The sequence below is a fragment of the Microtus pennsylvanicus genome, chromosome 1, assembly GCF_037038515.1.
Source record: "Microtus pennsylvanicus isolate mMicPen1 chromosome 1, mMicPen1.hap1, whole genome shotgun sequence".
Lineage (NCBI taxonomy): Eukaryota > Metazoa > Chordata > Mammalia > Rodentia > Cricetidae > Microtus > Microtus pennsylvanicus.
Genome location: NC_134579.1, coordinates 73576342 through 73600443, shown reverse-complemented (window position 1 = coordinate 73600443; position 24102 = coordinate 73576342). Strand labels below are relative to the sequence as shown.

The following is a 24102-nucleotide window of genomic DNA, read 5'->3' as shown; positions in this document are numbered from 1 at the left end:
TCCTTTTTTATTAACTTTTCATTAGAGTTACCAGTAATAACCACACAACAGAGTCTATACCAGGATGTTGAGATTTCCTCTGTCAACAGAATTAAACCAAACTTCCTCACTTTGGCTCAGGCAGATTCTTCAGACAAGGGCAAAAAGCAGCCACATTCTTCACTGCAATATCATAAGAACTAGCTGGGCAGTGGTGGCACACATCTTTAATCCCCGCACTCGGGAGGCAGGCGTATCTCTGTAAGTTTGAGGCCAGCTGGTCTACAGAGTGAGTTCCAGGATAGACTCCAAATACATAGAGAAATCCTGCCTCAAAAACACACACACAGGGGCTGGAGAGATGGCTCAGTGGTTAAGAGCATTGCTTGCTCTTCCAAAGGTCCTGAGTTCAATTCCCAGCAACCACATGGTGGCTCACAACCATCTGTAATGAGGTCTGGCGCCCTCTTCTGACCTGCAGACATACACACAGACAGAATATTGTATACATAATAAATATTTAAAACACACACACACACACAAAATCATAAGAACTATCTCGGGGCTGGAGAGATGGCTCAGTGCTTAAGAGCATTGCCTGCTCTTCCAAAGGTCCTGAGTTCAATTCCCGGCAACCACATGGTGGCTCACAACCATCTGTAATGAGGTCTGGTGCCCTCTTCTGGCCTTCAGACACACAGACAGAATATTGTATACATAATAAATATTTTTAAAAAAAAGAACTATCTCTAGGCAACATACTAAAATTCCCTGGAACGTCTTGAGCAAGCCCCCAACAATTCAAATAACTCTTAGCACTTCTGTCTTCCATGCCCTGCTAGGATGGCCCATTAAGCTTACTGCAGCCCACTGCTTTCCTAACTCAAAGTACCAAAGTCCAAATTCCTCTGAACAAAAATATAGTCAGGCCTATCACAGCAGTTGCTGCCCCCGTCCCTGGTACCAGCTCTGTCTTAGCCAGGTTTCTGTTGCTGTGAAATGACGCTGGCAATTCTTATTAAGGAAAACATTTAATTGGGTGACTCACACACAGTTCAGAGGTTTAGTCCATTATCATATGTTGGGGAGCATGGTGGCATGCAGGCAAACGTGGTGCTGGCTACATCTTGATCAGAAAGCAACAGGAAGTGAACTGTCTCACTGGGCAGTATCTTGAGCATAGGAGACCTCAAAGCCCGCCCCTCAGTGACACACTTCCTCCAACAAGGCTACACCTCTTCCAACAAGGCTATACCTCCTAATAGTTCTGCTCCCTGTGAAATTATGGGGGCCAATTACATTCAAACTACCACAGGGCCCATTTTCATTCAAACAACTATACATGAAAATATCTTCTCCTGGCTTGCCATATAATAGCTCAATTGGTAGAGTGCTTACCTAACACACAGAAATCCTGTGTTGGATTCCCAACACCCATAAACTGCATATGGGGACACAGCACTTGGGAATAGAGCGGGGGGTGACAAATTCAAGGCCATTTTTGGGTACATTGTGAGTTGTAGCCATTATGGGCCTTATGAGACCCTAGTCTCATTTGTTGTTGTTGTTGTTTGTTTGTTTTTTCAAAACAGGGTTTCTCTGTTGCTTTGGTGCCTGTCCTGGAACTAGCTCTTGTAGACCAGGCTGGCCTCGAACTCACAGAGATCCACCTGCCTCTGCCTCCGAGTGCTGGGGTTAAAGGCGTGTGCCGCCACTGCCTGGCCCTAGTCTCATTTTTAAAATATATATATGTATGGGTATTTTTGCCTGCTTGTATGTCTATGAGCCACATGTGTGCTTGGTACCAGTATAAGCCAGAAGAGGGAGTCCGGTTCTCTGAAACTGGAGTTACAGGTGGTTGTAAGCCACCACATGGATGCTGAGAATTAAACCTTGGTCCCCAGGAAGAGTAGCCAGTGCTCTTAACCTCTGAGCCATCTCTCCAGTCCCCAAATTTTGTTTTTTAAGATTTATTTATTATGTATACAGTGTGCTGACTGTCTGTATACTTGTAGACCAGAAGAGGGCACCAGATCTCATTCCAGATGGCTATGAGCCCCCATGTGGTTGCTAGGAATTGAACTCAGGACCTTTGGAAGAGTAACCATCTCTCCAAACCTGCTCTTATGTTCTTGTTTGTTTTGCTGCGTTTGACAGGATCTTGTTGTGTAGCCCTGGCTAGACCCTTAACTTATAGCCATCCTCCTGCCTCTGCCTCCCGAGTGCTGGGCTTACAGGTGTGTGCCAACACATGTGGATACCATTCTACTTTAATTACTGTAGACCCCCTTTTTTTATCTGGCAAGATAAGTTCTAGTTTTTCTTTTTAGGTGTTTAATAATTTTCACAATGTATTTCTTAATGTAAATATTGACGTGCATTTTAAAAATCTCTTGCAGAAAATCCTCTCAGAGCCAGGCCGTGGTGGCACACACCTCTGCCTCCCAAATACTGGTATTAAAGGTGTGTGGTCCCTTTCGGTCAAATTCCCTTCGGATAATTGCACAGAGACACGTACTTTTGTTTGATTGTTTTTGTTTTGCTTTGCTTTTTCAACACAGGGTTTCTCTGTGTAATCCTGGCTGTCCTGGAACTTGTAGACCATGCTGGCCTTGATTTTTTTTTTTTTTTGGTTTGAAATCACAGAGTTCCTCCTGCCTCTGTCTCCCCCCACACACACACACACACAGTGCTAGGGTTAAAGGCATGTGTCACTACCACCCAGAAAAACAGATACATTTTTGAAACAGTTAAAAACTCAAATTAAGAGCCGGGCGGTGGTGGCACACGCCTTTAATCCCAGCACTCGGGAGGCAGAGGCAGGCGGATCTCTGTGAGTTCGAGACCAGCCTGGTCTACAGAGTTAGTTCCAGGACAGGCTCCAAAGCCACAGAGAAACCCTGTCTCGAAAAACAAAACAAAACAAAACTCAAATTAAGGGGCTGGAGAGATGGCTCAGCGGTTAGAGCACTGGCTCCTCAGCCAGAGGACCTGGGTTTAATTCCCAGCACCCACATGGCGGCTCACAACTGTCTGTAACTCCAAGCCTGACAATCTCACACATACATGCAGGCAAAAACACCAATGCACATTAAATAAATAAAAAGAAAAGAACAAACCCCTGTCTGTGAAAAGGTACCCCACAGCCTAGTTGCTGAAGGGAATATATTAGCACATTGGAGATCACCAATATTTAAAAAAAATAAAAAAAACTCAAATTAAAAACTAACCACATGTGGTGATACATTCCTATCACCCTTCACCCTGGCATTTGGAAATCTGAGGCAGGAGAATTAAGTTTGAGGCCAGGCTGTGGCTCAAAAACAAACAAGAGCTGGCATGTAGCTCTGTGGGAGACAACTTGCTTAGCATTAGTAAAGTCCTGGGTTTGATCCCCACCACCCAAAGCGAATGAAGTACATCTAACTAACTACACCGAGAAGTTCACTGTGACTGAATTAGAAGATTCTAGGCAGTTCCTGATGGTAAGGTCTCTTACCTACAGCCTGGAGTACTTGTTATGGGATGCTGTGTCAGGAAGACCACTTAGACAATAGTCTGGGCCCCATCTCAATAGCAAGGCCCCATCTCAAACCAACACAGTACGAATGCCAATTCTTCCAAACTTAGTATAAGGTTTAACGCGATCCTTGGTGTCGCAGCGTCGTTTGTTTTGTTTTATTCTTGTTTTTGGTTTTCATAGGTTTAAAGGGTTTTCTACAAGCTGAATCAATGACTTGGTGTTTAAGGTCACTTGTTGCGCTTCCAGAGGACTTAGGCTCAGCTCCCAGGACCCACATGGCAGCCCATAGCCATCTGGAGCTCCAGTTCCAGATGATCCAATGCGTTCTTTGGGATTCACAGCACCAGGCGCGCACTGGCACACAGACCTACTTGCGGACAAAACTCAGGCACATACTAATAAATCTTTAAAAACAAATAAAGTATGTTCCTTTTGAATGAAACAGTGGCTCGCATTTGCAGTCTAGGGTGCTGCCTCATCAAGGCTCCGCGATCTGCTCCCCAGGCTCTAGCTGTCGCCGGCTAACTCTCCAGTGTCCCTGAACACGTGGCAGAGACGTTTTCTTCTGGTGGCAGCTGGGTTCTTTTCATTTTTATTTTTCCAGATAGGGTTTCTCCGTGTAGCTCTGGCTGTCCTAAAACTCACTCTGTAGACCAAGCTGGCCTCAAAGTCACAGAGATCCTTCTCTCTCTGCCTGCTGAGTGGTGGGATTAAAGGCGTGTGACACCACTGCCTGGCCAGGGCCTGCATTCTTTAAAAAATTGTTTTCATTACATTTATGATTTATCTTGTGGATGTGGGTGTGCACAGACCGTGGCTTGTGTGTAGAGGTCAGAGTCTAGGAGATTGGACTCAGGCTTGGCAGCAATGCCTTCACCTGCTGAGCCATCTCCTCACCCCAGGGACTCAATTATGTTTTTCCTTTTCTTTTCTTTTTCTGTTTTTCCAAGTAGTCCTGGCTGTTCGGGGTTTCTCTGTGTAGCCCTGTCTGTCCTGGAACTCATTCTGTAGACCAAGCTGTCCTTGAACTCACAAAGATCTTCCTGAATGCTAGGGTTAAAGGCACTTGCCACAACACTGGGCTGGGACTTTCTGTCTTTTCTTTCTTTCTTTCTTTCTTTCTTTCTTTCTTTCTTTCTTTCTTTCTTTCTTTCTTTCTTTCGACTTTATTTTGGGACTGGAATTAGATCAGCAGTTAAGAGAACTGGCTACTCTTCTGGAAGACTGGGTTTCAAGTCCCAGCGTCCAAACAGGAACTCACGTCCATCTGATCCCCCAGTTCTGGAGGATCTGACCCCCTCTTTGGCCTCCTAGGCACCAGGCACAAAAGTGGAGCACAAACATATATTCAGGCAAAACACTCATACACATAAAAACAAACAAAAAATTAGGTCTGGAGAGGTGGCTCAGTGGTTAAGAGCTCATATCGCTCTTCCAAATGATCTGAGTTTGATTTGCAGCACCCCCACCAGGCGCCTCACAACCACATCTGCCTCCAGCTGCAGAAGAACCATGCCTCTGGCCTCAGCATCCACCTGTACACACGCACACACACAATTTTACAAGTAGCAAAAAATTAAAATGCTTCTAAATTTAATTTTTATAAATTTATGTACTTTTATTTCTGTGTATTTATCTGTGCACCTGTGCCAGCGGAGGCCAGAAGAGGGCATCTGACTTCCTGGAGCTGGCAGACAGGTGGTTGTGAGCTGCTTCATGTGGGTTCTGGGAGTCAAACTCTGACCCTCTGAAAACACAGCAAGCACTCTTAGCCACCGAGCCACCTCTCCAGCCCTGATGAATTATTATCATCCTTTTGAACAGTGCATTTGGTGTGGTGTGATGTGTGTGTGCATGTGTGCATGCGTGTGTGCATGTGTGCGTGTCTGTGAGTTCAAGGCCAGCCTGGTGTTCATCAAGAATTCCAGGCCAGCTAAGACTTTGTAAAGATAACCTGTATGAGGGGAAAAAAGCCAAAATGTATATATAAGCCACTCTTAAAAAGTACATCAAGGGGCTGGAGAGATGGCTCAGCGGTTAAGACCTCTGGCTGCTCTTCCAGAGATCCTGAGTTCAGTTCCCAGCACTCACATGGCAGCTCACAACTGTCTGTAACTCCAGTTCCAGGGCATTTGACTCTCACACCAATGAACATAAAATAATAATAATAAATTAAACTTTAAAAAAAGTACATCAAGATTATTCTAAAATTTATATGAAAAAGCAAATGAACTAAACTAATTCAAATTATTTTGAAAAGCAAGAATAGGGAGATCATTTTACACAATTTCTTGCCTTATCTATCTTCAGTAAGCAAAACTGTGATCTGGGCAAAATAACAAATATCTAAGCATCATAGAAGACAAAAAGCTAAGGCTGGAGAGATGGCTCATTGGTTAGAGCACTGGCTGCTCTTGCAGAGGACCTGGGTTCAACTCCCAGCACCCACATGGCAGCTCACAGCTGTCTGTAACTCACACAGATGTATATGCAAGCAAAACACCCAATAGACATAAAACAAAAATAATCATTAAAAAATTTTAAAAAGGAAAACTAAAAACTACCTTTAGACAAGCATAATGAGAAGACTTTTAATTAAGAAGTTTGAAAATTGCATTTTACTTATTTTTTTAAGACTTATTTATTTATTTTGTACACAGTGTTCGGCCTCCATGTATGCCCGCACGCCAGAAGAGGGCACCAGATCTCATTACAGATGGTTGTGAGCCACCATGTGGTTGCTGGGAATTGAACTCAGGACCTCTGGAAGAGCAGTAGGTGCTCTTAACCTCTGAGCCATCTCTCTAGCCCCCAGCATTTTACTTATTTTACGGGCATATTTGTGGAGGAGTTGCACATGATGTCACAGTATTCATTCTTCTGTCATATAGGTTCTGGGGACATATAGGTTGTCAGGCTTGGCAGCAAGAGCCTTTGCCCACTAAGCCACTATCTCATAGGCCCACAAACTTATTTTTGACAGACGCAGGGGCAGTTCAATAGAGGAAAAGAAAGCATTTTATTTTTGTATATTTTATTTGGTTAAGATAAGGTCTCATATAGTCCAGGTTGGTTTCAAAGTCAAGATCTTCCTGTCTTTGCCTTCCAAAAATAGTATTAAACTTTCTTTAAATTGCATATATTTGGGGCTGGAGAGATGGCTAAGGGGTTAAAAGCACTTGTTCTTGCAGAGAACCAGGTTTAGGTTCCCAGCACTTACATGATGGTTTACAGCCATACAAAATTCCAGTTTGATGCCCTCTTCTGGCTCCTTTAGGTACCACGTGCATACATGCATGTCCTGCGTTTCACGTGCCTACAGAAGCATTCACATATCCTGTAGAAATAAATGCTCTCTTTCCACCATGTGGGGTCCCAGAAGTCAAACTCATGTTGTCAGGTTTGCCAGTAAGCACTTTATCTTACCCACTGAGCAATCCCCAAATAGTTTTGTTTTGTTTTTCGAAAAGGGTTTCTGCATGCAGCCCTAGCTATCTTGTCCCGAATTCACTGTGTAGACCAGGCTAACCCCAAACTCTGAGATCTGCCGGCCTAAAGTGCTGAAAGTAGCCATCACCCGGCTCCAAATAGTATTTTTAACAAATAGTGTGAGCAATTGGACTCCATATGTAAAACAAAGAAATAAACAAAAATCCCTTTACCTCAGTCTCACAGCCAACAAAAATTACACTGGCCCATCCATACCTGTAATCCCAGCACTAGAGAGGCTAAGCTTAGAGAATTGCCTCAAATTTTAGGTCAGCCTGGTTTTACTACCAGTATGGCACATCCCTATAATCCCAGCACTCAGAAGGCAGAGGCAGCCAGGTCTCTGTGAGTTGAAAGCCAGCGTGCTACATGCTACTCTACAGAATGAGTTTCAGGACAGCCAGAACTGTTACACAGAGAAAAGACAAAAACAACAACAAAAACACCTAAAGGGGGATGGGACAGGAAAATGGCTCAACAGGCAAAGGCGAAGCTGTTTCTGTCCTACTAACAAAAGAGAAGGGCTCAGGTGCTCAAAGAGGCAAGGGTTACTCCTAGGAACGCATGGTGATGGAAACTGGGTTTAGCTGAATAGAGTTAATAAACAGGGAGTGGATACGCCCGGGTCTGACTGAAAAAGCCATTTCCCTCCGGCTGCTCCCACCCACAACTCTCCTTCTCTTTGTGGAGCTGGAGTAGGGCATCTTTCGGAGTGCTTGCATGGGTGAACCCAAACACAGCATCCTCTCACTGGACTCTCGGACTTGGATTCTCTTTGCGGAGCTGGAGTAGGGCATCTTTCGGAGTGCTTGCATGGGTGAACCCAAACACAGCATCCTCTCACTTGGACTCCTGGACTTGGATTCTTAGACTCTTCTCTCAAGGTCCTGGGGAAAATCTTACAGAATTTCCTAACGTTTCACCGTGGAATACTTTCAAACACACGAGAATCCTGCAAATAACAAGGGACCTGTTTTTCATGCAACAATGTTTTTTCCTCAGGTGTTCCGCTGATGGTGGGGGCGGGGGTCACTGCTGTGACAGGAACAGTCCGCGCCCCCTGGGAAAGCAGGAAGGCTTCATTCTCAAGGCCCTTGAGTAAGCAAACCATCCTGCACATCTTCCCCACTCCCAGCAGAGAAAGGGAAAAAAACGCAGTGACGGCAGAGCAGGCTGCTTCCGGGTGGGGCCGTTGCGGCAGTAATGGGGAGCTTCGACTGAGCGGAGTTCAGTTAAACGAAGGCACATGCTGCGAAAGGGGAGGTTTCTAGGTAACTAAGAAGAATTTTATTTCTTGCGGGAACCAGGCTTAGATGGTGGGACGCTGGTTTCCGCTGCAATTACGAGGCAGGGTCACTGCAGTGAATGGCAGTCCACCAAGGGCGGGGTGCTGGTGGGTGGACCACTGCAGTGCTGGGAAGGGGGTGTGTGTTTGAAGACTCGGCCGCCCTGGTTTGCTCACGAAACTCCCTACCTCCTCCAGAAGGATGGAGAGAGGTGGGGCCTCGGAGGCCTCATTCTGGCATTGGTGGGGGTCGTGCAGCGGCTGGGATGCTGTCTCTGCACTGCGGAGTCTCGCCGGGCTCCGCCGGCCTGGGCTGACGCGGAGAGGGTACAGTGCCCAAAGGAGCGGAGCCGCAGCCCCCACCACAGTGGCGGGCGGGGCAAAGGCGGGCGGGACAGGCGGCCCCTGGGAACCCGGGTGGGACGACCGGCAGCCGGACTGGCGTGTCTCCCGGCTCACCGGATCTCAGCTGTAGTTCCTAATCGGACCCTGCAGGTGCAGGGACAAGGGCAGCCTGGAGCCCAGAGGAGGCATCACCCACTCTAGTCTGGTCGCGACGCCCACAACTCCGCCAAGAAGTGACGGTGAGGCTTGGACTGCCCAAAGGGGGGGGGGTGATCCCAAGACCCACCCTGTAGCATCCCTGGTGGCTACCTTAGCAGCCATCTAGTCTCAGGCTAGCCTGGGCAGGGAGAGGCGCTCTAGACAGATCACATGGACTCCCGCTGCCCGCTACACCTCTGTACATCTGACCTCCCCAGACGCGTTTTCACGTCCCTTTCTTGTTCTTCCTACTGCAACCTTCCAAGCCAGTCTGCAGCCTCTCTCAGTACTCCAGTCTCAAGGCAAGGAGCGATAAAGACTGCAGCCCTTGTCTCACCCGGGCCCTGGGGACCCTTGTGAGCTAGGGGCGGCCTGGAACGATGCTGGCCCTTTAAACCTTTGCTCTCCAGGGTATCTTCCATCTCTCCATACGCGCCACTTCCGACAGCTGGCAGCCGTGGGGAGCCCGGAGGAAGGGGGCAGGTACGGGGGCGGTGGCGAGGCCGCGAGAAGGTGCAGGAACAGCTGTGGAACCCCCCCCCCACCTCCGACACACATCCCCGCAGGGGGACTGGCGGGCGCCTGGACGGGAGGGTTAACCATTAACCCTCCACTCCCCCGCTGCCGAGAGCTGCCCTACCCTCTGGCTACCCAGGTAACAGGCGAGGATGCCCATCTTGCCATCCCCGCACCCCCTTTCTTATCTGCTCCGCCACCTGTCTACCTGGAGGCGGGAGGGGGCGGGAAGGGGATTCCCTCCCGGCTCAGCCCTGCGCCCTCTGCTCTCCTGAGTCCCCAGCCATAGTTAGGGTCGGGTAGCATAGCTAGCCTTCAGGACGCAAGGAGGGGCGCCCCTCACCCAGCCCCTGTTCACGCAGGGTGGGCACCATGCCCGGCCTGTACTGCCCCTCCAGCTGGACGCCGCTGCCGCTCACTGACTCGTGTGTCCGGGCCTACGCCAAGGGACCCTGTCTCAGCCTGCGGGCTCGGCTCACCTACCACAACCCGCAGCCCCAACCGGTGGATGGTGAGGCCTGGTGCGGGCGAGGGGAGATAGCAAGGGTCGGGGTGGGAGGTTGACAGCTCATCTGCCCCATCCGGGTTGCAGGCGTGTTCGTGTACCCGCTGGCCGAGGCGGAGGTGGTATCTGGCTTCGAGGCAGAGGCAGCCGGACGGCGTGTCTCCTTCCAGCTGCAGAGCCGGCGCCGCTTGCAAGCCCCCTGCTGCCGTGCTCTGGGCCCCGGACCGGGGACCTCTCTGCCCCGCCGCTGCTCACAGGGTGAGTAAGCTCTGAGCCCGAACCCAGCCACTGCTCCTGCACCCTCGTGCCTCCCGCCCATCTTCTTTCTTTTTCCAGACACCGATTTTATTTTCCATCCATTGATTCATCCCTTTATCCTATAATCATGGACTGGACACCTGACCTGGACCTGGTGCTGGAAGAATGTGACCCAGACCAAGTCAGAGGCTTGCAGCCAGGCAGCCAGACACTACCCCTACTGTCCAGGTGGCCATAATCTCTTTAGGATGTGGCAGAGAACTCTCTTTCCCAAGGGAGTGCTCCCCAGTCCCTTATCTCTTTGACTATACACATGATCCAAGTCCCCAGTGTGAACTGACTAGCTCCTGAATCAAATGCAAAGCCCTGCCTAAGAGACCAGGTTCTCACTCTGTCTTGCTAGCCTTGCTCGGGTACCAGGTACCACGGACTGTCAGAAGTTCCTGCTCTATCATCTCCAGATCTAACTAGCCCTTTTGTGCTTGTTCGTTGAGAGTTACTCAAATGCTTCTTACGAAGTTCTCTCTCGTCCTCCACAAATTATTGATTGCACTCTTCCCCTTGCTCCTCAGCCAGAAGCGCTATAGAGGGAGAGTAACTGTCACCGCATCTGCTTGTCTCTCTCTCCTGCAGCATTAGCGCCTGTGCTCAGGGCTGTGTGCTTTGGTCATTTCTAGGCCCCATTACCTAACACAGAACCTGGGACAAAGGGACCCAGTGAGTGCCGAAGGGGATGAAAGTTCCGCCCTGTGCTATGTTCTGTGGTTTGCATCCTGTCCTTTTGTTTATTCATTTATATGCTCTTCTGAGTCTTGCCCATATGTCTACCGGGTAAGAAAAGGGACAGAATCCAATGGTGTTGAGAGTTGGATTACGCCTCACAGACAGGTAGAAGCAACAATAAAGTCTTGGTTCTGGCCCCAGGAATGTTCCAGAAAGAGGAACCAGCACTTAACTGGAAGAGCAGGAATTGCTGAAGTGGAGGTTAGGGGTGATGGTATAAACAAAGATGATACCAATATAGGAGCCCAAAGGATTCTCAGCTTATAAAGCCTGTAAGCTCCATACTCTCTACAAAAAGTATGTCATGTGCATTGCTTCCCTATAGGTAATGAAAGTGATGGCCGTGGCCCTTGAAGTTTCGGTGCTTTGTATTCATTAGTCCATTTATTCCTCACCATAATCTCCGAGATATAATTTTGTTCTCCGTTTTATGTGTGAGGAAGTGAAGGGGTCCCAAGAGGATTGTCAAATGACACAATTAGAAGTCACAGAGCTCAGGCTCAAAGCCTGTGTTCTTCTCACTGCATCGCCCTCAGCTGTGCGGAGGGGCAACTCACTCTGTTCTTATTTGTTCGGTTGTTTTTATTTATTTTTATTTATTTTTGAGACAAGGTCTTACCAAGTAGCTCTGGCTGGCCTGGAACTCACCATGTAGACCAGGCTGGCCTCAAACTCTCAGAGATCCACCTGCCTCTGCCTCCTGAGTGCTGGGATTGAAGGTGTGTGTCACCATGCTGGGCTTGCTCTCTCTCGCTTTCTGTCTCTTCTCTCATGCCTACTTTTTTTTACTTATCTTCCTTCTTCTTATCTTTTTCTTCCTTTAACTTATTCAACAAGTATTTCTGGCAAGGATGAACAGATGATTGTTGTGAGCTAAGGCGAAGTGGGGCTGTCAAGGTAAACTGAGGCCAGACTGTAGATGGTACAGCCAGCAGCGGTGACGCTTCAACCCCACCAGTCCTCAGAGAAGCCTCCATTCTAAAGAGAGCCGTGCTCTGTGTGGGAACGCTGCTCTGTGTTCTCCAAACTGCTTCTAAGCAGTTGCTGCCCCTAACCTCTCTGAGAGTAGAAACTTCAGGAGCCACTCTAGGGGACCTGGGGGACCCTGGATCGGTTGTGAACAGAGGGTTTGGGACACATCGGGTTCCCAATCTAGAGGGAGGTGTCTGCCCACAAGGTAGGGTCTTGGGGGTGATTGCAAACTAAGGTTGAACAGGAAGGGCAGACAGGGAGGAAAGGGTCCTCCAGGACCTTAGGAATGAAGATGCGGCCCTCTTCAGTCCTCCATTGACTGTGGTGTCATTGTGCTCTTGTCTGCTGACCCCAGATCCCTCTATCACCTGGACGCTCTTGCCACCATTCACTTCACGCGCCACCCTGTCTCATGTTCTCGCCAACTACACAAAGTCCTGCTTTGCCAGACTTTGTGGTGACTCAGTTTCCACCCCTCCCACTGTTGTTCCCCAACCTCCCTGCTTCCAGCATTCTCTGACCCCTTTCCTTACTTATCATAGGTCATCTTGTCTTGGATCTGGCCCAAGCCCGGTCCACGCTGGTGCTGCCCACTGGCCTCGTTGCTGCGGCTGGTACCATGACAGTGACCCTGTGCAGCAGCCGGGAGTTGCCCTCCAGGCCTGATGGGGTGATGCATGTGGCCCTGCCCACCGTGTTCACCCCGCTGGCCCAGCCAGGCCTGCCAGGGTCCCCCAGGTCTCCGGGGCTCTGTGACGACAGGTTGGGCCTATGGTGATTTCCTTCCTCCCTCAACTTCTCTGGGTCTAGTAAGGGTGAGGGGGCCCCAGGGATGGGCAGAGTGAAGAAGGGTGTGGGGGGGAAATCAGTCAGCCAGAAGGGCTTGTGACCTTCACAGTAGCCCAACAACCCTCCTCATGCTCCCTTCTAGCCCCACTAGCTGCTTTGGGGTAAGCAGCCCTGAGGAGGAAGGGCAGGCCTGGGAGCAACCAACTGCCCCTCCGGACGTGTTCTCAGGCCCTGCCCACTGTCCTGCTCCATACACCTTTTCCTTCGAGATGCTGGTGACTGGGCCATGTCTACTGGCAGGTAGGTGTCTCTGGCCTAACCTGGCCACCCTGCTCAGTGTGGCAGACAGGGAAATAATTCACAGCCCATAGGTGAGAGAAGAGGGGTTAAAAAGAAGACAGAGACCTGTCTTGGGAACCTCTAAATAGTATTTTTGGTATTGCTTATTTGTTTGTTTGTTTAAAACAGGTTTTCATATAATCCAGGTTGGCCTCGAACTTGTTACATAGCTGAGGATGACTTTGCATTCCTGATCCTCCTGTCTCTACTACCTGTGCCAGACTGGCTCCCACACTATTTTTATCAATGTAATCCATTTATATACTACTCCATTCACATATGTCAAGAGTGATACTTGGGCCGGGTGGTGGTGGCGCACGCCTTTAATCCCAGCACTCAGTAGGCAAAGGCAGGCAGATCTCTGTAGACCAGCCTGGTCTACAAGAGCTAGTTCCAGGACAGGCTCCAAAGCTACAGAGAGCCGGGCAGTGGTGGCGCATGCCTTTAATCCCAGCACTCGGGAGGCAGAGGCAGGCGGATCTCTGTGAGTTCGAGGCCAGCCTGGACTACAAGAACTAGTTCCAGGACAGGAACCAAAAGCTACGGAGAAACCCTGTCTTGAAAAACAAAAACAAATAACAAACAAACAAACAAAAAAGAGCGATACTTAACAGTGGCCGTGGTCCAAGTAACAGAGTAGATTTTCTTTGTGCAAGAGGTGGGGGGAGGATGCTAATTGAATATGTAACCCTCTGACCAGTTCAAGCACAGAACTGGGAACCCGCATCCCAGCCCTTGTAAGCAGTTGTAGCCTTCCTTGTCCATATAAGCCTGAAGACCAGACTTGGAACATAACTAACCCAGCCACAATCCCTGCCCAGAGTCACCATTACCTGTGCTCTTGGGACCCCGAGTGAAGGGGCTCTGACTCATCTTTACCTCTCTGTTCCTCAGGACTAGAGAGTCCCTCTCACGCCCTGCGTGCAGATGCCCTCCCTCATGCCAGCTCTGCAGCCACCATCTGTGTCACACTGGCAGAGGGCCATCCGTGTGATCGGGCCTTGGAGATCCTCTTGCACCCCAGTGGTGAGAGACGGGGCACACAGTGGGCCAGCTCTGCTATGCTAATGAAAGGCATGGGAAGCAGTTTTCAATTATAGTTTAGAACTCCCGGCAAGATGGACCTAGTCATCTCGGAGGATGGGTCCCGTGAAGCAAAGAGGGAGGACTTGCAGGGGTGCTCCGAAGACAGAGGGCTGGGCAGTTGGGGTTCAGAGGCAGGGGCCACCTGACAGAGGTGTGTCTCTTCTTCTCAGAGCCCCATCAGCCACACTTGATGCTGGAGGCTGGCAGCTTGAGCTCAGCAGAATACGAGGCCCGAGTGAGGGCCCGCCATGACTTCCAGCGGCTGCAGCGAAGAGACAGTGATGGGGAACGGCAGGTATGGCTGGCTATGAGATCACGCTTGGGAGCTAGCTAAAACTGCACGTGAGAAGCAGGCAGATGAACCTATGCCAGGACGAGGGGGACCTCTGTTCTCAGTACACTCTCGCTGTAGTACCCCACCATCACAGAGAGGGTAACCAATAGTCCCAGGAAGCCCTGTGTGGATCCCTCCGCGATAGGTCTCCAAGGGTGGGAGCGGGTCTCACACAGGCAGACAACAGCCATGACGTCATTAAATTGCTACAAAAAAGAGGCCCCTCTAGGTGAATAGGATAGAAAAAACGCCCCAAGGCTGGGTTTCCCTGTTGCGCTCAGTCGTAGCTACTCAGCACCTGGCTTTGTTAACTCCGGCTCCTGTGCTCAGGTGTGGTTCCTGCAGCGCCGTTTCCATAAGGACATCTTGCTGAACCCCGTGCTGGTGCTGCGCTTCTGCCCAGACCTGAGCTCCAAGCCTGGACACTTGAGTGCAGCTACGCGGGAGCTCCTCTTCCTGTTAGATGGCAGCAGCGCAGTACACAAGGCCTGTGGGGTTCAATGTGTGGGCACGGGGCTGGGGGTTAGCAGCAGGCTGGGGTGGGCTGTGGCAGTCTCTCGAGGTCAGGGGTTCCCTTGTTGTTTAGCATTACTGTCTACAAGAGAGGGGCCAGATTCTACCTCCGCCTCATCCCTACACCTGGTCTCTCTCCCAGACTCCAGGAGCCACGCCTTTTGTTTCGTTTTGTTGTTTGAGACAGGATCTCCATATTTATAACCTTGGCTGTCATGAAGCTCATTACAAAGACTAGACATAGTTAGAGATCCACCTGCCTCTGCCTCCCTAGTGCTAGGATTAAAGGTGTGTTCAAGAGTCTCTTCTTTGGTTTTTCAAGGCAGGGTTTCTCTGTAGCTTTAGAACCTATCCTGGAACTTGCTCTTGTAGACCAGGCTGGCCTTGAACTCACAGAGATCCACCTGCCTCTGCCTCCCAAGTACTGGGGTTAAAGGCCTGTGCCACTACTGCCCGGCTTCAAGAGTCTCTTCTAAAGGTCACACTCTGCAAGCCGGGCACAGAGACGAAAACTTGACAGGCACCGATCCACCAGAGCACCCCACACCCAAATGTCTCTCATATTCTTCAAGGCTCCCTCGTGTTTCTAGGGACCACGTACTCACATGCTCCAGGCATCTCTCATGACCTCGGGCAGCCCCACTTAATTATAACCCGGAGAAGAGAAGCAGTTTGGGGTTCCTTGTTCTCTACCCGCCAGTGGGGCGGCTCATGCTTCTCATCCTGGCTTTCCCCAGGATGCCATCGTTTTGGCTGTAAAATCCCTCCCAGCTCAGACACTTGTCAACCTAGCCACATTTGGGACATCGGTACAGCCCCTCTTCCCAGAGAGCCGGCCTTGCAGTGATGTGAGTATGTGTCAGGCTTTGGGGGCTTCGTGGAGATGTTTCAGCTCACCACAGCCCAGCCTAAGCCTTTTCTCTGCAGGACACCGTGCAGCTCATCTGTGAGAGCATCGAGACTCTTCAGGCCGTCGGCGGTCCCCCTGATGTGCTGGCTGTGTTGGATTGGGCCTTAGGGCAACCCCAGCACAGGGCCCATCCTCGACAGCTCTTCCTGATCACTGCCGCCTCACCAATGGCTGCCACGACACACCAAGCCCTGGAGTTGATGAGGTGGCACAGAGGTGCAGCCAGGTATAGAGAGGGCAGCTCTAAGTGGCTAAGAGTGACACCCCTAAGGTACTCGTGAGTGTCACAGCTGCTCCCCTCTCTGCCAGGTGCTTCTCCTTTGCCTTGGCACCTGCCTGCCACCAGCTGCTCCACGGCTTGTCTGTCCTCAGCAGGGGGCAGGCCTACTTCCTGAGGCCTGGGGAGAGACTGCAGCCTAAGGTGAGTGGGAGCCTATGCTCGCTTTCCTGCTGCTGGAGGTCTTTCTCCAGAACTGTACTCGGAAACAGAGCCTGGCCAGGCCCTGTGAGCTTGGCACTCTCACTGGACTTCTGTCAGTCTCTCTGCCCAAGAAACCAGCCAGGGGAACTACTGGTACTAGTGGGAGGGAGGGAGGCTGTGGAAGGCCGAGGAATAGGGACTCAGCCTCTGGCCAGCCTGAGCCTTCAAGTCTGTGCCACCTGTGTGACAAAGCTCAGGCCAGGACACAAACCAACTACTCAGTTCCTTTGCTTGGGTACACCCCAACTCCTCCTGACCCCAGCCTGATTATGGCCCCCCCCAGCTCAGGGCAGAGGACATTGGGGGAAGGGCATCTTGCACGTTCTGTCTGTCTGTGACATCCCTTTCCCCCATGTCCTTCATCACTCCTTGCAGCTGGTGCAGGCTCTGCGGAAGGCGCTGGAACCTGCTTTGAGTGACATCTCCGTGGACTGGTTTGTACCTGATGCTGTGGAGGCACTGCTGACCCCCCGGGAGATCCCAACACTGTACCCTGGGGACCAGCTGCTCGGCTACTGCTCACTTTTCAGGGTGGATGGCTTCCGGTCCCGTGCTCCAGGGGTAGGACCGGGCTGGGGTGTGCTAGGTGGGCCTGCTGGAACTGAAGTCCCTGTATCTCCTTCCCTGTCATTCTTTCTTTTTGGGTTTTTGAGACAAGGTTTCTTTTTTTTCTCTCTCTCTCTGTCTCTCTCTCTGTCTCTCTCTCTCTTCCTCTCTTTCTTCCTTTTTTGAGACAGGGTTTCTTCCCCCCCTTTCTCTCTCTTCCTTCCTTTTTTGAGACAGGGTTTCTTCTCTCTCTCTCTCTCTCTCTCTCTCTCTCTCTCTCTCTCTCTCTTCCTCTCTTCCTTCCTTTTTTGAGACAGGGTTTCTTCCCCCCCTTTCTCTTTCTTCCTTCCTTTTTTTGAGACAGGGTTTCTTTTCTCTCTCTTTCTTCCTTCTGTCTTTTTAAATTCATGTGCATTGGTGTTTTGCCTGCATGTATATCTGTATGAGGGTATTGGGAACCCTGGAACTGTAATTACAGCCATGAGCTGCCATGTGGCTACTGAGAAATGAACCCAGGTCCTCTGATAGAACAGTCGGTGCTCTTAACCACTGAGCCATCTCTCCAGCCTCGAGACAGGGTTTCTCTGTGTAGCCCTGCCTGTCCTGGAACTAGCTCTGTAGACCAGGATGCCCTTAAACTCACAGCGATCTTTCTGCCTTTGCCTCCAGAGGTCTGGGATTAAAAACACCAGGTACCACCACTGCATGGATCATTCTTTTTAGAATTTTTAAAAATTATTATATTTTGTTTGGTTTTTCAAGACAAGATTTCTCTGTAGTTTTGGAGCCTGTCCTGGAATAACTCTGGTAGACCAGTCTGGCTTTGAACTCTCTGAGCACTCTTGGCAGACATTTGGCACACAGGGCTTTGAGATGTGACTGTTATTTTTTATGAAAATCTCTCTAGAGGAACTATGCATGCTTCCTGGTTGTCCTTTGCTAGGCAGCCAGGAAGCTCAGGGTCAAATCTGCAGCTCAGGTTTGCAACAGCTTTATTACCACCAAGGTTAACATGTCGGCTTCAATTTATTTTATTTTTGTTGTTTTGTTTTTCAAGACAGGATTTCTCTGTAGCTTTGGAGCCTGTGCTGGAACTCACTCTGTAGCCCAGGGTGGCCTTGAACTCAGAGACCCACCTGTCTCTGCCTCCCAAGTACTGGTATTAAAAGAGTGTACCACTACCACCCGCCTCATTTTACTTGTTTTTTTTAAATTAAAAAACAATTATTTTTATTTGATGTGCATTGGTGTTCTGCCTGCATGTCTGTATGAGAGTGTTGGAGCCTCTGAGTTATAGACAGTTGTGAGCTATGTGGGTGCTGGGAACTGAACCCGGGTCTTCTGGAAGGGCAGCCTGTGCTCTTAACTGCTGAACCATCTCTCCAGCTCCTTTTTACTTTTTACATTTTTTTATGTTTATGAATGTTTTGCCTGCACCTATGTACGTGCACCAAGTGTGGGCCTGGTGCCTGTGGAGGGTGTCAGTGTCAGTTCCCCTGGAATTGGGGTTACATATGGCTGTGAGTCACCACGTGGGTGGTGGGAATCAGACTTGGGTACTGCTCTTTACCACAGACACAACTCTCCAGCCTCCTGTTTTTTCTTTAATTTAATTTTTTTTTTTTTTTTTTTTTTTTTTTTTTTTGGTTTTTCGAGACAGGGTTTCTCTGTGGCTTTGGAACCTGTCCTGGAACTCCCTTTGTAGACCAGGCTGGTCTCGATAATTTTTTTTTTTTGAGACAGGATTTCTCTGTGTAGCTTTGGAGCCTGTTCTGGAACTTGCTCTGTAGACCAGGCTGGCCTTGAACTCACAGAGATCCACTTGTCTCTGCCTCCTGAGCGCTGGGATTAAAAGATGTGTGCTACCACTGCCCGGATCTCTGTAAATTTTTCATATTTAATTTTTAAAATTTTTGGCTTTTTATTTGTTTTTGGAGACAGAGTTTTTCTGTGTAACAGCCGTGGACGTCCTAGAACTTGCTCTATAGACCAGGCTGGCATTGAATTCAGAGATTTAGCTGCCTTTGCCCCCTGAGTGCAGGGATTACAAGTGTGTGCCACTACCACCTGGAATTTTTTTTTTTTTTTTTTGGTTTTTCGAGACAGGGTTTCTCTGTGTAACAGCCCTAACTGTTCTGGAACTTACTCTAGAGACCAGGCTGGCCTTGAATTCAGAGATCCTCTAGCCTCTGCCTCTCAAGTACTGGGATTAAAAGACATGTGCCACCACCACCACCTGGCTATTTTAATTTTTTTTTTGAAACAGGGTTTCTCTGTGGCTTTGGAGCCTGTCCTGGAACTAGCTCTGTAGACCAGGCTGGTCTTGAACTCACAGAGATCCACCTGCCTCTGCCTCCCGAGTGCTGGGATTAAAGGCCCGGCTAAATTTTTAATGAAATATAATTACATTGCTTCTCCCCTTCTATTTCCTCTCTCCAAACACTCCAATTCTCCACTTACTTTCTCCCAAATTGAAGGCCTTTTATTATTGTTATATGCTTATAAATACATAACTATATAAATACAACCTGCTCGATTTGTTTAAAGTTGTTTGTGTGCTTATGAGTTCAAGGCTGACCACTTTGTATCGGATAACTAATTAGGGGACTCGTCCCTGGGTGAGACTGATCTTCCCTCTCCCAGCAATCGTTAGTTGCCTACAGTTCTTTGTCTAGGAGTGGGAACTGGGATGATTTCTTCCTTCTACGTTAGCAGAATTGGCAATTAGTATTGTCATTGTTCAGGTCTGTGTGTTAAGGCACTTGCTGCCAAGCCTGATGACTTGAGTTCAATCCCCATGGTAGGAGAGAAGCAACTCCTGTGAGCTGAGCTGTCCTCTGACCTCCAAAAGTGAGCTGTGGCTTGTGCACACATACAAACACATCCATCATCATCATCATCATCATCATCATAAAAGGATCTTTAAATCCTATTCCACTTTTCTGTCCATGAGTGTATGTGGATGCATGCATGCCATAACATTCGTGTGGAGGTCAGAGGACAACTGTACTCTCAGTTCTCTTTCTACCTTTACCTTGGTTCCAGGGCTCAAACACAAGTGGTCAGGTTTGTACAGCAAGTGCCTTTACCCACTGAGCTATTTTGCTGGCCCTTGTTTCTTACTTGTTAGCTTTTACTTCCTATGTTTTAAAATTATGCTTGGAGCTGAATGTACTGGTGCCTGCCTTTAATCCCAGCACTCAGGAGGCAGAGGCAGGTGGATCTCTGTGAGTTCGAGGCCATCCTGGTCTACATAGAGAGTTCTAGGATATCCAGAGCTACATAGTGAGACTCTGTCTTGGAAAAAAAAAATAACCCAAAAAAACTACACACACACACACACACACACACACTTGGAAAAGGTATTGATTAGTTAATTTTTTCCTCAATACCATTTTCCCCAGGGCCAAGAGCCTGGTTGGCAGAGCTTGGGCGGTTCAGTGTTCCCATCTCCAGAGGAGGCATTCTCTGTCACCAGCCCTGGCACCGAGCCTACACACACCGCAGAGCCACCGGGAACAGGCACGGTGTCAGCAGAGCTGTCGCTGTCGAGCCCATGGGCTGCAGGAGACTCGGAGCAGAGTGAGTACCCTGCATGTGTTTGTGGCTGTGCTGGACAGGGCAGGGGGAAGGATGAGGGCTGGGCCCATTCTCCTGCTCTCCAGCAGGCGTGGAAGCTCTGACAGACCCTGTCACGGACCCTGGACCCAACCCCTCATCTGACACAGCTATATGGCGTCGCATCTTCCAGTCCTCATACATCCGGGAGCAGTATGTGCTTACCCACTGCTCTGCCAGCCCTGAGCCAGGCCCGGGCTCCACCTGCAGCAGCGAGTCCCCAGGCTCCCAGGGACCCGGCTCTCCCAATGGTAGCCTTCCCCTGGATCCCCCTTCTCAGCAGGGCTGCCGAAGCCTGACCTGGGTAGAACCTGCAGGCTCCCGTTCTTGCCCCCTGCCTGTAGCCCCACCATCTCCATTCAAGGTGAGATCTAGCACACATTCATCCATTATGTATCCAGCAAACATTTATTTACCGCATGCAGTGTGCAATGTTCATTATTGAGTCTAGCTAAAGAGATAGATGGGTCTCTATAATCTCTATGTCTATGATTATCACAACCAGTGAAGAACACAGGGGCATGGTATTATGACCGCTCAGAGTCAGAATGGCTGTTTGAGGGAGTTAGGAAGGTAAGGATGCCAAGAAGAAGCAAGTTAAAAGATGAGATTCTTGTATGTATGTGAATATATTTCTATCTATCTATCTATCTATCTATCTATCTATCTATCTATCTATCTATCATCTATCTATCTATATTCAAGAAACAACCCAAAGTGGGAAATACAGTTGGAGGACAGAATTATCGGCAGCTGCCAACTTTACGATGGCCAGAAACTGAATTCCTTGACCTTCCACATCTCACACAGGTGGGAGCCTTGAGTGCTGAGGTGCTGGGCCGTCGGCACAGAGCAGCTCTGGCTGGGCGAAGTCTCTCATCTCCCTCCGGCCGGGCAAACCCAGTTCCTGGTAGACCCCGGCACCCCTCTCTAGATGCAATACCAGATGGATCAGGCCCTGAGCAGGGACAACAGCTGGGTCAGGGCCTAGATGATTCAGGTAAGGGTTGGATGGGAAGCTGGGTTTCTGATACCAAAGCCGTGGGGACATGGAGCACAGCGCACCATGTTGCCTACACCCGACATCTCTCTCCAGGAAACCTGCTCTCCCCAGCCCCCTTGGACTGGGATATGTTGATGGAACCACCTTTCTTATTCAAGGCTGTGCCACCCAATGGGGAACCAACCGCTCCAGCAGAGCCTCTGCCCCCGCAGGCTCCACGTTGTCATGTGGTGATCCGGGCCTTGTGTGGGGAACAGCCAATGTGCTGGGAGGTGGGCGCAGGGCTGGAGGAGCTCTGGGGTCCTGGGGATGGCTCACACCCTACATCACTCCCCGGAAGAGAAGCTGCGTGGGATCAGGCACTCCATAGGCTTACTGCAGCCTCTGTGGTCCGCGACAACGAACAGCTGGCTCTCCGTGGAAGAGCTGAAACCACAGCTGAGCAAGGTAAGTTGCTACTAGGCACAGAGGCTTGGGACAGAAAATAGTGAAAGCATGGTTCTTTGTGTTAAGACACTCTCTTCCTTATTGTGTCACAAAGGATGTGAGGTGACTCACCACACCGACAGGGTAAGAAATTTTGCGGAGTAATGAGAAAAAGTGAAAATAACGGAAACTAGGGTTGAGAGATGGCTCAGTGGTTAAGAATACTGGTTGTTCTTCCAGAGGACCCAGGTTCAATTCCCATCATCCACATGGTGGCTCATAACCATATGTAACTCCACCCGACACCCTCTTCTCTATGTGCACTAGCATGTATGTAGTGCAAAGACACACAGGCAAGCAAAACACCCACATACGTTGCTGGGATTAAATACACCTTTGGCTTTCTAGGTTTTTGTTTGTTTTAATTTTATATCCGAGTGTTCTGCATATACACCTGCAGGCCAGAAGAGGGCATCAGATCCTATTATAGATGGTCATAAGCCATCATGTGGATGCTGGGAATTGAACTCAGGACCTCTAGAAGAACAGCCAGTGTTCTTAACCCCTGAGCCATCTCTCCAGCCCTGCTTTCCAGTGTTTTTTATGCAGCTTTCTACAGATGGTGGGAGTTGAGCATGCCACTGCTTTGATTCACAGGCCGAGTCAGAAGGTCCTGGCTCCGAGCCGTTCAGACAAGCAAGGCCAGCTCTGCCCCATCCCACTTTACCTGCCCTGTTGCTATAGATGCTTCCACTAGGGAAGTCTTGCCTGGAGCCCTGCAGGTGTGGAGTTCAGGTATGGTCCTTCCCTGGTGACCTCGAGGGTGTGACCTCACCTCGCTGGCTACCCAGCGGAACTGACTTCTGTACCCCTGCAGATCCAGCTGAGCTCTCAGGCCCGTCTGCCTCCCAAGACCATCTGGCTGCAGCTCCTCTGCCTACAGCAGTCCACTCTAAAGGTATGGCTCAAGGGCAGTGGGTTGGGCGCAAGTGGCCTTTAGGCCTCTTGCTGGTATTGGGTGACCCTTCTGTAGGACATCAGGGAGGCTCTTCTGTAGGTGCCTGGGACCTGGACTTAAATGACAACTCCAAATCAGCACTGGGGGAGCCCAGATCCCCCACTGGAGGTCATCATGGCTTGCCCCGCCAGCCTTCGGCCACTTCCAGGCTCAGCCTAGGTCGTCATCGCAGACTCTGCAGCTCCAATAAGGGCCAGACTAGTGACAGCAACAGTGATGGCAGCAACCATGACTACCTGCCTTTGGTGAGGACTGGGGAGGTGGAGGGTGGCATCACTGGAGTCAGAGCTCTGTCTCAGCTCCCCTCCCCCCACCTCTTCTCTCCTCAGGTGAGACTGCAAGAGGCCCCAGGCTCCTTCCGCCTGGATGAACCCTTCTGTGCTGCTGTCTGCATTCCTCAGGAGCGCCTGTGCCGGGCCTCGCCCTTTGCTGCGCACCGTGCCAGTCTCAGCCCCACCTCAGCCTCATCTCCTTGGGCACTTCTGGGCCCTGGTATTGGCCAGGGTGACAGCGCCACAGCCTCCTGCAGCCAGTCCCCCAGCTCAGGCTCTGAGGGTCCAGGCCAAGTAGACAGTGGACGCGGCTCAGATACTGAGGTCTCAGAAGGAATGGAAAGGCAGGGCAGCTCTGATCTGCGGGGGCGCACCTGGGCCACAGCAGTGGCCCTGGCATGGCTGGAGCACCGCTGCGCAGCTGCCTTTGGCGAGTGGGAACTGACAGCTTCCAAAGCCGACTGCTGGCTGAGGGCCCAACACCTGCCTGATGGCCTTGATCTGACTGCCCTCAAAGCTGCCGCCCGGGGGCTCTTCTTGTTACTGCGACACTGGGACCAGAATCTGCAGCTACACTTGCTGTGTTACAGCCCTTCGAATGTGTAAGGCTGCCTGTAGCTCTGGATAGCGACCCCCAACACAAAGTCACTGCCACCCAGGGCCAGTCTCCTGGTGCTGGGAAAGAATGAGTTGGTGTCTGCTGTCCTCCAGCGCTTCATCCCCTCCCCCAGAATACCCCTGCCATCACAGAAAGTGCCTGCCTGTGCTCTCTTCTCTCTTCCCACACACACCCCTCCCATGTGCTCTGAGCTCTCTATAGGACAATGGAAGAGGAGAGAGCTACAGCCCCAAGTCCTATGCAATAAAGTGCCTCTTAAGACTGCCTGATGATAAGCCGGGCGGTGGTGGCGCAG

At 50.2% G+C, this 24102-nt stretch overlaps 1 protein-coding gene across 18 annotated transcripts; it reads left to right on the top strand.

Moving 5' to 3' along the window:
• The first annotated feature begins 8156 nt into the window (after positions 1-8156).
• Positions 8157-24082, top strand: Vwa5b2 (von Willebrand factor A domain containing 5B2). 18 transcript variants are annotated; one of them, XM_075968636.1, is made up of 22 exons: positions 8157-8262; positions 8772-8860; positions 9230-9474; positions 9698-9846; positions 9928-10098; positions 12396-12615; positions 12785-12942; positions 13876-14007; positions 14238-14362; positions 14732-14887; positions 15652-15762; positions 15842-16050; positions 16134-16245; positions 16681-16866; positions 20256-20433; positions 20520-20833; positions 21280-21469; positions 21566-21919; positions 22556-22693; positions 22776-22856; positions 22932-23161; positions 23246-24082. In XM_075968636.1, the coding sequence occupies exons 4-22, from the start codon at positions 9708-9710 to the stop codon at positions 23792-23794; spliced, it is 3753 nt and encodes a 1250-aa protein (XP_075824751.1). In that variant the 5' UTR covers positions 8157-8262; positions 8772-8860; positions 9230-9474; positions 9698-9707; the 3' UTR covers positions 23795-24082. The 18 variants fall into 18 exon arrangements, with proteins under 18 accessions (XP_075824751.1, XP_075824827.1, XP_075824844.1 ...); XM_075968712.1 differs by having other exon boundaries at positions 8162-8262; positions 22956-23161; XM_075968695.1 differs by having other exon boundaries at positions 8167-8262; positions 20517-20833; positions 22956-23161.
• Positions 24083-24102: the final 20 nt, after the last annotated feature.